This window comes from Camelus bactrianus, chromosome 16 (genome assembly GCF_048773025.1).
Source record: "Camelus bactrianus isolate YW-2024 breed Bactrian camel chromosome 16, ASM4877302v1, whole genome shotgun sequence".
Classification (NCBI taxonomy): Eukaryota; Metazoa; Chordata; class Mammalia; order Artiodactyla; family Camelidae; genus Camelus; species Camelus bactrianus.
In genome coordinates this window covers 41,397,176-41,412,949 of record NC_133554.1, presented here as the reverse complement: position 1 = coordinate 41,412,949, position 15,774 = coordinate 41,397,176, and the positions used below count along the sequence as shown (strand labels likewise).

General features: G+C 54.0%; 1 protein-coding gene across 1 annotated transcript in view; it reads left to right on the top strand.

Moving 5' to 3' along the window:
- The first annotated feature begins 536 nt into the window (after positions 1-536).
- RTN4RL1 (reticulon 4 receptor like 1) overlaps positions 537-15,774 on the top strand; it is a 63,452-nt gene continuing 48,214 nt past the window's right edge. Inside the window, exon 1 of the mRNA XM_074343230.1 lies at positions 537-1,044. Coding sequence (XP_074199331.1) covers positions 1,032-1,044 — 13 coding nt within the window. The 5' untranslated portion in view covers positions 537-1,031. The remainder of the gene's footprint in view (positions 1,045-15,774) is intronic.

Below are 15,774 nucleotides of genomic sequence, written 5' to 3'. Positions count from 1 at the left end.
TGGAGCTGTCCTGGGCAAGGGGGAGCCGTCGAGCCTCCGAAGAGGAAGCAGAACCGGCCATAGAGGAGATGGACAGGGGTGCGGACATGTAATCGGGATGGGGAGCGGTGGGGGCGCTCTGGGCGGCGGTCCTCGCTTCCCAGCCGGTGGGCAGAACGCACGATGCCAATCGCGTCTCTGACCTCCAGCCGGGAAGGGCGAGCGGGCGCGGGTGGGGCTGCGGATGCGAACTCCGGGAAGCCCAAGGGGCGCGGAAGGGGTTCTCGGGTGGCCCGACGACCGGCCCGGGGGCTGGGTCAGGTACTTGGACAGACGCGGGTAGAGGATCGTCCCCGGAGGCGGGCGCAGCGAAAACACCTTGGGAGGCGCCGCCGCGCAGCTCCGCGCCGCTGCCCTGGGAATAGGACAACGCTCGGCACCGCGAGCTGAGAGCACTTTCATAAATTTTGTATGGGAGGCGCTCCGTGAGCGGGGGCGGGGAGCGGAGAGAGAGGGAGGGAGCTAGCGAGCGGGGGAGGGAGGGAAGGAGGCGGAGAGGTGGGGGAAGCTGAGGGGAGAAAGGGAGGCGCCCCGCTCCGCCGATCGCTCGGTCCTGCAAACGCGCTCCCGGAGCTTTCCCCGGAGCTTGGCGGTGCGTGCGAGCGCCCTTTTGCAGCAGCCGCGGTGGCGGCGGATCGAGGGGGCGGAGAGGAGGGGGCTGCGGCCGGGCGGCCGGGGGGCGGCGTCCTCCCTCAAAACCGCCTGCAAAGTCCTCAGGGCTGCAGAAGCAGGCCGCCGGCTCCGCTGAGCAAGCAGCTCGCCCCGGGGCTGCCGGGCAGCGCCGCGGTTGCTGGTGGGCGCCGGTGCCCTCGGCGCGGGGCTTGGGCTCACCATGCCCCTGCGGAGCCGGGCCGCCGGGCATAAGCGGATCCCCGGCTTGCCCCCGCCTCGACGCTCTCGGATTAGCTGCAGCCGGCGCCCAAGGATTTGAATTTGGACCCCAGGAGGGAGCGCACCTAGGCCGACCTCGGAGTGGCGGCCCCGCGGCCAACATGCTTCGCAAAGGTGAGTTGGAGCCGCAGGGGCAAGTTGGAGTTGGATGCGCACGGGGCAGAGCCGCGAGCCCGGGAGCCGCCCGATGGGTACCCGGCGCCTGGGCTCCGGGCTCGGGAAGCAACGCCTGGCGGGCTGGCGGGCTGGCGGGCTTTGCCAGGGCTCACCCGCCGAGGGCGTGCTGCTGAACCCCAGCCACCGACGGGGGCTGGTAGCAAGACATAGGATTTACTCCCTGGATTAAGCTACCAGGCCTAGGTCATTTCGAGACCACAGTGAGCTGCCTATGATGGAAGGGGAGCCGGCCTCCTGGGACCTTAGCTTTGACAGTATAAAGTTTTGCACTTTCAGGCTCCATCCCCTAAGCGGGCACACGCCACCAGCTTCTGCCGCTTTGGCGGGGCCGGGTCCAACCCGCGCTTCGGTGCAGCCCGCAGTCAGTCATTGCCCGGCCAGGACGCTCACTCACTGCTCGCCCTGGCTTCCCAGGTAGGACCCAGACGCTAGAACCTTTCCTGCAGCCCGGTTTGGTGGTCCCTAGGGACGGGCTCTGGGCACCCAGCAGCCGAGGGTTGGTGCTAGCGCCTGAGTTCCTCAAACTTTCCTCCTGCCTGGAGCGGAAGGATGCGAAGGGACAGGCCGTCCCGGCAGGGTGCGCGGCGGGTACCAGTCTCAACTTGAGGAGAGCTGGCCCCGAGACCACCTCACCACGACCCTCCAGCCGCTGGGCTCATCGCAGAGCGCTGCAAAGTTGGCGCCGGCGCTGGGGAAGTCCCGCCGCGCCCCCACGTGGCTGCCGCGCGGGGAGCGGTCCCCAGGGCCCAGGGAGGGCAGGTGACCACGCCGAGACCCTGCGGGCTCCGCCACCCGCTGTCCCGGCATCTGCATCTACCTGTCTGCCCTCCCAGGTCTGGGCGGGCTGCCGTGCCCGGTCGAGACCCCTTTGTCCCTGGCCTGAACCAGGCGGCGGACGGGCGGCTGACTGGCGGCGAACGAGCCGCGGCGCCTGCGGCTGGCTGCCCGGGCCCTGCGGGAGTCCTCTGAGGCGGGAGCTCAGGTAGCAGAGGGGCCTGATCCCTGCGCTCCGTGCTCCAGCCTTAATCCGCCCCTGTTTCCATGGCAACAGACCGAAGTGTCGTAAGCACAGGATTCTGACCTCACAGTAGGATGGGGAAGGAGAAAACGGGCAGGGGTAGGTGGTGAAGACGGGGGAAGCGAAGCCGGGCGATGGGCGGAAAAGGAGCAGATGTGGGGATAATGGAAGAGACCCCATAAGCAGGTTGGACAGGTTGGTGAAGAACCACGTCGGCGCTGGGAGCAATAGAGGCTATGTTGTGGTCCCTGCTGGCTGAGGCTGACCGAGGAGCTTCGGTTAGCCTACCGTGTCAATAGTCACAAACTTGTGTGTGACTTGTGCCCTCCACGTGGGCCGGTGCAGTGCAGAGGGGGAAGTGCTGACTGCCTTTCACGGTGGGGTGGGAAAAGTCTCTGCAGCGTTTTGAAGAAGCCACTTCATGGATACACCCCAATTCCTTTTCCTAGCAGAAAGGGACTAAAAGTCCTTTCAGCAATGGGCGGTGCTGGCCAGAGTGTCTCTGCACAGAAAGGATGCTTTCTTACAGAGCTGAGCACAGAGCTGGGCAGCTTGGACCTGGAGCATGCAAACTTGCCCCAGCAGGGAAAGCTTCCCAGGCAGTTTTAAGGCCGCCATGTCTAGGCTGCAGGTCTGTGATAATAGGAGATAATAGAGAGAAACTGACATCTCATTTCCCTTTTGGTCTTTTGTCTTTTGGCAGTTTACAGTTTAAAATGAGCCACGAAGCAGCCCAAGCACTTTATTTATATGGTTTAGGTGTCCAGGGAGGCTTGAGCTTCATCCAGGAGCCTTTTCCTCCCATCCTTGCTAGCCAGAGGCCCAGCTCCGGATGAGCCCAGTGCATTCTGGGGGCTAGTCCCCAGGGGGAGGCTCCTTACCCTGCTCAAGAGGTGGCCACTGGAGGCTTGGCAGTCACGTGTGTTTGTCCTTTGGGCTATTTTTCCTTTCCTGCACTGCTTGCTTGGCGGGAGAGGTTCTACCAACAAAGAGGTTTCCACCTGGCTTGGCCTGAGGAAAACAGAGCATAGAAACACTTTGCTGGGCTGAGTTCGGCTCCAGTGGCCCAGAGCTTGCTGCTGGGACATAGTGTGGGTAAAGGACTTTTATTGTGGTCCTTTCCTGGGCAACTTTCTCCCTCAGCCCCTGATCCTGGTCCCCAGGACTGGTCTCTTCTGCGCACACACACACATACACACACACACACAAGACACTCAGATTCTGTGTGTGGATTCTAGGTGTGTGCCCAGAGATAAAGGTGTGCCTGAAGCTAGTGCCAAGAGAGGTGGCCATTAAAGTTTCTGTTTCTCAAATTGTTCCCAAAGGCTCCCAGAAAAAAAAGGTTATGGGATGGATTCAGATAGCTGTTGCAGTTTCCTTGCCTATCAGATGGATGCAGAACCCTGCATGGGGTCCTGGCCCTGAGGGAGTTTATAGTTTAATTATGAATTGGTAAAAGGATTGAAAGATGAAGTAGCCCTCTCTAGATCCTGGGGGGAGAAGGGACCATGAACCCTACCTTTCCTGCAAAGAAGAAGCCCCAGAGGAGGATGAAGGTGAGAGTAGGCATTGGACCACAAGGGTCATCTCTCTGATTTCTGGTTGTCCTATTACAGTTAATGGGGCGCTGCCCCCCAGGCAGGTCATTTTAGGAATGGGGTGGAGGACACTGCCTCACATCTCTTAATGAACGCATCTACTGCTCTACTGGCCACAGCCGCACCTCTGTGAACCAGCACAGCCATGAGTCCTCAGTGGATCTTGCTGCGGACAGTGCTGGTAGATGAAGGCTTCAGCAGCTGCACTACTGGCTTTTCCATCTCCTGGCCTACCCCGGCAGAACCAGGGATATGAAAAGCAAATCTCTGGTCAGAGATGAGAGGCAGGCAAGGCAAGAGAGGCCCAAGCCACCCAGCACCATCCAGGAAGGAAGGGCGGACTGCTGGGGGTTTTGCTTTGCCAGAAGTGGCCTGTTTAAGGTCAGGATCTATGGTTTTCATTTTTAGAGCTATAAAAACAGAATGCAAATCAACAGCCTCTGGGCTAATACAGAACCTTTCCTTAAACTTTTTGTCTTGTTAAGCAAGGAAATAGAGTGCCAAATAGGCTTTGTTAAGTGGCAGTCTAATTAATAATTTAAAATCTTGTAGCTGTCTTTCATTAGAATTTATCTGTACATCAACCACAAAATCAGTCAAACACACTCATTTATAAGTTAATGCCATTCCTGAATAATTCAGCAAGAGCTAGATTAAGGCCTGCAACCCAGTAAGATGTATTTTGTTCTTTTGGTTTTTATAGCCAGATGGGCTGGCCTGGTGGCTGGACAGGGTCTCCTTTGTGGGAAGAACAGAAAGTAGAGGGAGGAAGGGACCATGGGGTTGTGAGACGCTTGGCTGATTTGAATCTAGAGGTTCCCTAGGGAATCAGAGAGTCTCCATGTGGCCAAGTGTCAGCAGGCTTCTCTTGGAGCTATTGGTGACATGGTCCTTCTTAGTCTCAGTGGAGAGGGGAGGAGGGAGGTAGGTGTTCCATGGACAGCCAAGAAGTGCTCCTTTTTGATGCAGAGGAAGTATAGAGGGGATATACAAGAGCCCAGTCTAGAGAGTTGAGATACGAAGCTTTTTAGCCCAAATCCAGGTGCAGAGTGGAATTTCAGTCTTCCCAGCCCAATTCTGGCCTGCTCAAGGAATGCAGCCTAGTAAAACCAATGACACCAAGACAGCTTCCTTAATTGGGAGCTTCTGGGCTGCTTCTTTCCTCAAAGCTCCTAGTTCTTATGCCAGAAAAGAGAAGCCAAGAGGAGGAATTTTAGGGGAGCCCTAGGTCACCTCAACAGAGAGGAGAGGCAGAGTGAGTTGCTAAATAAAGCCCATGCATGCATTTTCTCACCAGTAGCCAGAATAAAAGCAAAGAAAGCAGTGCAGTGCTCCCCTTTTGTGAGCTCGGACAATGTAGAAAATGTGTTTTGGTTCAGTTCCTGTCAAGCCAACACGGGGCCAATTCCTGACTGCAATTCCCAGGCCCGTTTTCTACAGAGAAACTGTTCAGGACCCAAACTCTCAGCATGGGCACACTGGCTCCTCTACTGCAAGAATCAATCCCAGTTTTCTGGTCTCAGACTCAGGCCACCAACCCCAACTGCCCGGGAGGGTTAAACGGCTCTGGAGACCAGGTAGATAACCAGAGCAGATTGTGGACTTGACGCCAGGACAGGTTCTTGGCCAAGTTTGAAAAGAGAAAGTCTTGTTAGGAGAAGAAAAAGGCAGGGGAAAGGGGTAGTTGTTTGCCCCCTGACCTGTGGCAGAGTTGACAGCATATGGGACCAAGGAGGGAGGCTTGTAGAGGGTGAATCCAACTGCAAGCTTTGGAGTCAGGGCCTGAGAAAGGACAGAGCAGCAGTTCACTCACTGGAGATGAGAAGGGGAGGGCAGGCATCATGAAGGATGTCAAGAACAGATCTGTTTGGTACCATCTGCAGCGAAGTAGTGGTTAAGGTTGAAGCAGAGAGGAGATGACAGGGAAGGAACAGATGGCCGAGGAAGCAAAATAGCTGGAGAAACGGGAACAGAGCCTCCAGGGACGGCAGAAGGCAGGACCTCGGCACAGAGTACTGGAAGCAGCCCTTTCCTCGGTGTGCGCTGGCCAGGCCACCCTGGGTAGAAGTGAGTCCGAGAGAGGAGTGAGTCAGGCACCCTAGGGTGAGACTTCCTCAAGGCTTGGGAGAAGACCTAGGGAGACATCAGCTTGAAGGCAAGGGGCCAAGGAACTGGGACCTCCTTGGATGTCATTGAACTGGGGGGAAGAGAGGCATGGCTGACTTAGTGCCCACCACAAGAGTGAGGCCACTGAGGGTCTCAGAGCATCCCTGGCCGAGTCTGCTGGGAGGAGGTATGGATGTGAGCTGGAAATGGGCAGCAGAGAATGGACTGTTCTTCCCAACCTGCCTTGAATCCACTTATGCCAATCCCTGTCCACAGAGTGACAATATAGCTGCTTATAATTAGTGATGGCCAGGCTAAGTGTGGTCCATGCCTTATCTCAGGCCATCTCCACAACTACCCCAGGAGATCAGTCTGTGCTTGTCCCTGCAATACAGATAAGGGAACTGAGGCACAGACAACTGAAGTCCAGCAAGGTGCTGTCAATCACCCAGTTGGCACTCTGAGTCAGGATGCAGTCCCAGGTCTGCCTGCCACCACGCTCTTTCCTTTGCTTTCTTCACCTCCTAAGCTCCACTGTCTCACATGCCCATCTGCCTTGACTTACATGACATTTGTTTTGCGAGATGCTGGGAACTGCTGAATCACTCATCTCATATCTTCTTAGAGTTCTCTGATTGTTCCCATACACTCCCCTTCTGGTGTTCTTCCAGGAACATCTCTGGATGGCACTTGGGGCTCCTGGGACCCTGATCCCACTCTCTCACATGTCCTCTTCTACCTTGTCCACCTCCTTTTCTATCTGCGGAGACACACCCCTCCCCTACTCTCTCCTGCTCTGGTTTCTTCCTTGCAGACAGAGATGGGACAATGGACCGTCGCCTGCTTCCATGCCCTTGAGAAAGGCTGGACTGTGATTTATTTGGGGGCCAGGACCTCTCCATAGGTTGCTTTCCCTGGTCCCCTTCCAGGCTGTCCTGGAGGACCTGCTAACACAGCTACAGCCCAGACTGGTCAGTGACTGGAGAGCAACAGCCCTAGGGCACACCTGCCCAGGTGGTGGCAATTTGCATGTTGGATGAGGGAGTTCCCTCCACCTGCACCTGTCCCTCCTCTGGAATGTTCCTGCACTCCTGGGGGATGTTCCCATGGCTCAGCCCTAGCCTGTTAGCTGGGTGGTAACTGCAGAACTCAAGAGTTGTCCTCTATGAGGGAATTCTTCTGCCGCCTTCCAGCCACAATTGTGTACCCTAGTGGACCATTCTTCCTACAGTTTGGAAAAGAAAAAAGAACTCAGGCAGAGAGTCTAGCTGATCTCGGGGCAGAGAAGAGCAGATTCCCACCTCTGAGGGCGGAGCTCCCCTCCACACTGGTGGGGCAGGGTGTCAGATCTAACAATTCGGCGGGGTGCTTCCGAGCCTGTGATTACTGTCTAATCAGTTGGTGAAGTTGAGATCCAAACCTGCCAACAGCCCCTGCTACATGATTCACTAGAGGTGCTCTGAAGGCCTCTGTGCTGGCACTGCAAGAGGGTTGGCACAATACTGTGTGCGTGCTCAGAAACACACTTGGTGAGTGTGCAACAGGCTCTGGGAGTGCGCACCAGAGGTCTGCCATTGCAGAGCTGAGCATCCCAAAAATGCCTGCAGGTCCTGGCCCTCAGGTTGACACTCCCACCCTGGGGCCACTAGCATGGTGTTGGCACCATGGGCGGCTGGTGAGCCACTCAGTGGGGGCCCCAGGAGTGGGCGGGCCAGCCCTATGAGGGCTGCATTTTAGGAACAAAGCTTGAGCGACTGTGTGGCTCACCCGCCCGCACAGGGGTGGGTGGGCACGACTTACCACATGTCTGCCAGGGGACAAACCACTGCAGCCCTTGGAGATGGGACCTCTTGGTAGCTTCCTGGGCTAATTCCAGAGGGCAGTGGCACCGTGGTCTGGGTGGATCTGCAGGAAGTGAAGCAAAAAATTCTTCCCCAGGTCAAGAGAAAAGCTGGGTTCCCAACTCTCAGCCCACAGAGGTGGTGTGAGTTTGCTTCTGCCTCTAAAATTGCCCTAGCAGAGTTGACCTTCTCTCTCTACGGGCACCTGAGCCAACACGTATGAAGGGGGCTCTTACATATGCTTATACAGAGAGATTCATGAGGCCCTAGGGGGGAAATTGGCATTCTTCTTACGATGATTTATTTATAGGGCGATTGGATGATGGGGATATGGAGGCTAAGGTGCCTCCATTAGTGAGAAGCACACAAGGCAGGAAGCCTTGCTCTGCATTTGACATTTCGTGGGGCGACTTTTACCAGGGAGCTGCTTTTTCTTTTAGAAGGTTTTACCTTTAATGTTCTATTCATGGGCTTGTCTGAGCAGACTGGGATGAGGGAGCAGGCCATGCTGTGGGCTTCAGGGGAGGCAGGCCTGGGTAAGTCACTCAGTGGCCAGTGTGGGGCAGCCTGGGCCTGCCGGCTCTGCTCCTGCACCAGCAGCCCGCTCCCCAGCACGCCGGCCACCTCCTCGGCATGTGCTGCCTGCGGCCTGCCCTGTGGTGTTTCCTCTCCTGTCTGTCTCTGTCTTCACCCTCTGTCACGACTGTGGCTTTGGCCAGGCCACGGCCCTTTTCTTCCTGGGGTCTCTGGGGTGTGGAAAGGACCCCAAAGTTCAAGTCCTGGGGCTAGGTTTGATTCCATCACTGTGGCTGACTCACTAGGACCCTGGACACTGGGCCTCAGTTTCCCCATCTGTAATATGACTAGGTGTATGGTTCGGCAAATGTTTTTCAGCAGTAGCAGAGTTTCTTCAAATGATGTCCAGAGCCCAGAATATAAAGCAAGTAAGTGCAGCTGGCCCTGGTTAGAGCTGGCCTCACTGCCACCTCAGCAGCCCTGCCAGTTTGGAGGCCAGGGAGTCCCCTGTGGTCCCCTCCAGCAAGCAGTGCAGGCAGAAAGGCCACTGGCTGTGTTGTGTGCTGTGTGCTAACAAAGAGACCCCTGCACCATCCACAGGCCTGGGTTTGATTTCTCTCTGTGAAGCAGGGCTGGACTGTTTCCTCCTCTCCTTTTGGACCCCTCGTGACCACTTAGCTCTCTGGGAGGAGCTGTCTACACTTGGAGTCTCCCTGCCCTCACCTCTCCCTCATCCCTCAAAGAGGAGACATCCAGCTGTCTCCTCCATCACTCCACTGTCACCACACTGACCCTACCAGAAAATTTCCTTGTCTCACCTGACCTTCTGGTGGCATTTGACTCTATCGGCCATAGTTTCCCTTGGCTTCACCAATGGCAGCTCCCCTGGTCTTTTTCTCACTTCTGTAGCTGCTTCTTTTCCGCCTTCATTGCCAGCTCCACCACCCACTGCCATCCTTCAAATGTGGTTCCCTCCAGGGCATTGCCTGTGTCCTCTGGGGGTGTCAGCTCAGCTCTGGGGGTGCCAACTTGTCCAAGGCTGCAGCACCCATTTCCTGACTCCCCACATCCCATCTCCAGCTGAGACGTTGCTTCTGATGTCCAGAGCCATCCATCCAGCTGACCCCCTAGATGTCACCACTGGCAGCCACAAAGGCCCCTCAAAACAGATATGTGTGAAACTTTGCTCCTACTTCTGCCTTGAGCTCCCAGCAAACTCGCTCCTTCCCCATTTCCCCCATCTCAGCATCTGGCACCACCATCTTCCCAGTACCCTCAGCCCAAGAACTGGACTCACCCCACCCCTCTCCATTAGTCCACTGCAAAGTGCTGCCCGTTCTCCCTCAGGGTCCTTCACACCTCGTCTGCTCACCTCCACCCTAGCCCAGGCCACCGTCTTCTCCCTGACCATACTGGCAAGCCTCCCTGCCTCTGCTCTTGCCTTCACCCAGTCCAGGCTTTACATCATGGCCCGATTCTACAGTGCCATACGATCTCATCCCTCCCTTGTTTCAAGACCTTCAGTGATTGATTCCTTTTCCTTCAGGGCATAGTCCAGATTTCCCAGCTTGGCTGTCAAGTCCTCCTCTCTCACCCCACCTTCAGCCCCACCCTCCCCTCTTCCCACCTCCTGCTTTGAACTCTGAGGCCCAGGTCTAACAAACTTCTTTCAATCCTTCAACTGAATTGTGCTCTCCCCCATCTGTAAGCATGTGCACAGGCAGCTCCTGCTGCCTAGAACACTCCTCTTTCTGCCTCTTTCCCGTCACACTCATCCTTCAGGACTCAGTTGATGCATCACTTTCTCTGGGAGGTCTTCCTGCACCCCCTGGACTAGGGGAGTGGTTCTTGATGTCCCACAGTATTGACTTCCGGTCATAGTATTCAACCTATCTTATTGCTATTACTTTTATGTTATCTGCCTTCCCCCTGGATGGCAAGTTCCATGAAGAGACTGGTTACCCTTGACTCCCTATGCCTCCTGATCTGCTTTCCACCCTTCTCCACCCTGCTCTCCATCCTGGGAGCTTGGCCTCTCAAACTTCATCAGTGAGCTCCCACGCCCTCTTGCTGGGTTCAACCAATAGTGGGTCACCATGGGCTCTCTCTGTCCCTCCGCCATAGGCCACTCAAATGTTCTCCCAGAAGTACAGCCTGAGACAAGGATTCAAGTGCAAGTCTTTATTTGGGAGGGATGCTAGAAAACACCAAGAAGCTGGTGGGCAACCAGAACTTAATCCCACTTCAGGGAATATCGGATACAGTCTAGAACATGCACCTCAAAGTTATCTCACCCCACAGGGAGGGACCTGGGGTATTTATATACAACTACCAACCTTTACTGGCTGAGTATTGTCCCCTGGAGGAAACAAAGATGTTTCTCTGCTAGAGAAAGCCCTCAGGCAGAGGAATGCAGGCTCTGGCAGTTGGAAGCCAGTCTGGTATGTGCTGAAATGGGTTGAAGCCCTCACAGCAGCTCTACCTCCAGGCTCAGCAAGAGCTCCCCAGCCTTACTCAGCCCTGGGGGAGCGAGCTGTAAAAGACATTAACTCTTAGGGTTTCCTTATGCCCTGTTCTCGTCTTTGTTATGTTCTCATCAAATTACTCAACCTGACAGTGCTCTGCTTTTCCTACCGGGACCCCACTAACACAGCATCCTGCACAAGATAAAATGCAGCACTAGAATGACATGAGGTAAATAGTGTTGAATCAATAGCTAATGTCATGTCTTTATGAGTTGACTGGAAATGTTGATTGACTGTACACATAAGTGGAAACAGAAGAAGTTTAGTACCAAAACCTAATTTTTAAACTGCTCTATAACTGTAATATAAATTAAGTCATGATAACCTAGAGCTTAAAAAAAAGAAAAGAAACTTTGTATCTTAGAAAGAGATTTTTTTTTTAAGTGAAGAGGATGGAGAAATGCGTCTCACCGTGCGTCACTCACTAAGAGCAGAAAAGGCAGGTTATATTAGCCCCAAGATATAGATGAGAACACTGAGGCTCAGAAGGGCTACAGAGCTCATCTAGGGCCCAGGGCAGCTGCTGCCTCACACCAGCCCATCTCTGTTCCTCTGTAGCCAGAGGAAGCCAACAGGCACAGAAAGACTGGCCAGCTGGGCCACAGAGGACATCCAGCAGGGCAGGAGCTGTGCTGGGGAAAGAAACAGCACTCTCACTCAGGAAAGTTTAGGGTGGTACTTGGCAGGTTTTTATGGAACCAAATTTGCACCATTGATTCCGTGGCACATGAAAACCTCTCATGGACATTCTGGGCTTCAGAGATCTGAAATGTTTAAATAAGGCTGGACTGAGCATGAGGAAAAAAAATGGCTAGATGAGCTGAGCCCAGGTGATGCCTGGAGTGAGAAGACTCTGCCTCTTTCGCCTTCTCTCCCATCTGGGAAAATGACTTTTACTTTGAACTACTTCCTTTCCTTGCGGGGAGGGCTCCCGGGTTATTGCCTAGGCCTGCGGTTGATACAGAATCTCTGAGCAGGGGAGAGACGCCCAGACAGTTCACAGGGCCACGCTCAGGAGAACACAGCAGCCAAAGGGGAAACTTGACCACCAAACTGTGGGGCAGCAATTGGCCCTGGGGCTGCCTTAAGGTAGCAGTGGTTATCGTCTTCCAGTAATTGGCCCACTGCCCCTGGTGGGCTGGTATTTCTGCCTTTGATGCACAAATATGATTGCAGGGATTCAAGGCAGCTCATTGGAAAGGGGGAATTATTGCAAGGAGATCCATGCCCTGGACCCCAGAAGCCTCCAGGAAAGGGGGTAGCTCTAGGAAGTGGCTCCCTCTCTGTGGTCCCTCTCATGGCCTCTCCTTCCATGCAGATGAGCTGCTCCTGCGCCTGCCCTACTGTCTGCACCCATGACTTTTCACCTGGCACAAGGCCCAATATGGCCACTCAGGGCTGCTTACTCTTCAAGACAGCCTTTCGCCCCCTCTTACACTAAATTGTCCCACATTCTTGGTATTCTTAGCTGTATTTCTGAGAAGGAAGACCCTAACTGAGCCAGCCATGTTTTTCGAAGTCAGAGCACATTATAGACCATGGTCACCTATGGATTATCTATCCATGGATGAGCTGGTTGCCTTTTATCCTGTCAAAGGAAGGTATGGAAGGGCTTGCTCTGTTTGACAAACATTGAACAACTATTGAGTGCCTGCCTTCTGCTGACTTGGCACTGAGGATGAAGCAGTGAACAAAAACCAAGTCCCCTGTTCTTAATGTGCTTACATTCTAATGGGGAGAATAGACAATAAATGACCAACTACAATCTATCAAGTAGGGGTAGGAGCCTAGAAGAAAATTAGGGTTCATTAAGGAACAGAAGGTGACCAGAGAGCTGTTATTTCAGAAACAGTGGCAGGGAAGTCTCTCTGATAAGGTAACATTTGAACGGAGGCCTAAATGAAGTAAGGGAGGGCTCTCTGCAGCTACCAGAGCTGCTGCTGCTTGGGAAGAGCTCTCTAGACAATGGAAATAAAGTGCAAAGGCCCTGAGGCGAGAGTGTGCTTGATACAATACATGGTTGCCTCTGAGGCCAGGACTGTGGGCAGGGCAGGCATTCTGAGGTGTAGTCCATGGGATAGTTTCAAGTTCCTTTGGAGAAGACCAGATCTTGGGGTCAGCCCCAAGTCCATCAGCCACTTGGCCAAGGGGGAGGAGCCAAAACCCAGAACAAAGCCACAGCCATGGAGGAGTAATGGGTCTTGGGATCCCCCCTCCCACTGGGGTCAGACATCTCTCCTCCTTGGCTGTTAATGTGGCCCAGGCTGCAGCCTGCGTACAAGGGTAAGTGGTCAGGTACCATAAACCCTTTTACTCCAAAGCACAAAACATAGAACTTAGTTCTGTGTAAGGTCTTGTCTTTTTCACCTACTGCCTCATTTATACATCAGCCTTTTCTCTCCAGAGTAAAAATTTTGAACTTCTCAAATAATGCATACACATGGCAGGAAACATTGGAAAACCACACATTGTCAAAAAGAAGAAAATCACTCTAATCCCACAACCCAAAGAGTGGGAATGCTCCTGTCTCTCAGGGCATTTGGTGCATCCTTCCTTCTATCCTTCTTTCCTATATCCATGCAAATGTGCCCTGTCTTGTGGAATTAACAGTAGACCTCAAACGCCTTTCTAGGTTGGTCATTCTAAACCTGTTTTAATGGCTGCAAAGCATCCATACTGACTGCCAGTCCTCTGAGCTGTGCACGGAGGCTGTTTCCTGCTTTTTGCTTTTAGGGACCATGCTGCAGACCACACCTGTGTGCATGCCTTGGCACAGGTGCTATGCAGGCTTCTGCGCAGGGAAGGAGAGAAAGGTGAGAAGTCAAGTCCTTCATAAGGAGTTGAGTGGGTGGGAGCCATCGTGGGAGGTCAGAGATGCCCCTTAGGTCGGTAGGCTTGACACTGTCCCAAGCAGCAGCCAACCAGACTCAAAGCCTTCCGGTTATTTGTAGAGGAGGAGTGAGTGTGTGTGTAGGGGGAGGTGTACGGGGGCCATGGACATGGCCTAGGTCTCCAGTGAAGGAGACTGTGGGTGCACCAGAGGGGGAAGATGTGCAGAGGTGTTAGTTTTCCTTGGAGTCAGGGTGGCCTGTGGCACCAAAAACTTCCGAGGATGGGAGTTTGAGCATGTCCCTGGCTTCCAAGCTGGACCAGGGGCTTTGTCTGATTTTGACAGATTTGTAGGCTCTTTGGAGCCAGAAGGGACCTTATAACTCAACTAAGAAAACCAAAGCCCAGAGAACCATGGTGGCTTGCCCAGCATCACACAGCATTAGGTTGATGTGTTCCATAGAATGTCCATGGCACACTGGCTGGTAACCTCAGTAACATGCCTCTTATCTGTCCAGGACGCCCATCCCCAGCCTCTCTGTAACTCTACTCCAGTGGAGGCCTCATTGGCAGCCTCTCTGGCGGTGCTAGTGGCTGACCTTGCTTTCTGCCACAGGAGGAGAGGGTCTGGTAGGGAGAACTCATTCTAGGGGTCAGCCACTGAGCCCTTTCTTTACTTCCAAGTGTGGATTAAGGATGCAGGATTTGGCCAGACCCTGGTTCAAGTCCTGGGAATGACTTTATTTCTCTGAACTCGACTTACTCCATCTGTAAAATGGGGCTAATAAGGGAACCTGTCTTACAGGGTTGTGGAGCTTAAATGAGACAATGCTGAAATTCTTGGCACTTTACTGTGACCCAGAATAGGAGCTCAACCAATGCAGCCCTCAGAGTTAGTAACAGTAGTGGTAACTTCCTGTGCCGTCCTTCCTGGCGGCCATACTCAACTGTCCTTTGAAGGTTTGCCTCTGTGTCCAGAGCTGAGTCTGTATGAGTGGACAGACTGACGCAGGCCAGCCCTGGCCGGGAGGAGGAGTCTCAGGGCCAGCAGGGATGGGTCACCTTCAGCGGAGGGGCCCACTTTGCTTGGGGAGGACTGGCTCTGTCCTGAACTCCCTGCCCCTCTACCTATAGCCAAGGAGAGGTTCCATAAGGCAGTACAGGAGGGGGCGTTGGAAAGCATTCCCAAGTGGTTTTCAATGGCTTAGGAAAGTAAGAAAAAACTGAAATCCTCTTCAGAAAAACGGGGGGAGGGTATAGCTCAGTGGTAGAATGCTTAGCATGCATGAGGTCCTGTGTTCAATCCCCAGTACTTCTATTAAAAAAGTAAATAAATAGATAAACCTAATTACGTCCCCCACCAAAAAAGAAAAACAAAACAAAAAAAGAGAAAACTGGTGCATCATCCACTAACCGCCAGCCCACAGCCCTGATTCCTACTCAGCTGCCTCTTCCTTCCCCCCAAAATGGGGTCTCCCTGATCAGAAAGGAAAACCCAGCCCCAGCCCAGTGCCTCCATCTCTTGGCCTGTGAAACAGACACTGCTTCTTGCCTGGTGGTTCTCCAACTGAATATTCCTGGTCTGCTAGGGTTTGCCTGCTGCCTCTGTAGATCAAGCTATAAGAGCAAAGGCTGTGGAGCCAGACAGGTGGGAATCAGGACCCTGCTCTGCCACTTACCAGCTGCCTGACCTTGGGCAGATGCTTTTAATCCTTTGGGCCTCAGTTTCTTCATCTGAAAAGTGGGCCTAATGCCACCTGCCTCTTGGGGTTCTGAGAAATCATGACAAAGCGGAAGGCACTTCTTTGTGGCTTTGTCTCTCCATCTTTTTCCTCATTGTAGATCCCTCTCTTTTTTTGTGTGTGTTCAGGACCCCACCTTGCCCTGTGGTCGGATCCACAACAGAAGAAGTGGGGGATCTTACTTGCCTGAAGGATCAGGCCTTAACGGGCCTCAGGATCCTATAGGATGCCTTGGCATCTTTGTACCAAGCTGGCAAGCTGCCCCCTTTTCAAAAGGCTGATACAGTCCTGGGGGGAGATGAGAGTGTCGGGGGAGCTGGCAGTGCCCCTGGGCAAAGCCCTCAGAAGCCTGGGGCAAGAGCTGTCACCTCCCTCACAGAGGAAGCTGGAATCGATTTCTCTCTCCACTCCCTTGAAAAGAGCAGCAACACAGAAAGGATGTGGGGGGTGGGGGGCCTGTTATTGGTAGAGGGTTTACTCCCAAGAGAGCAG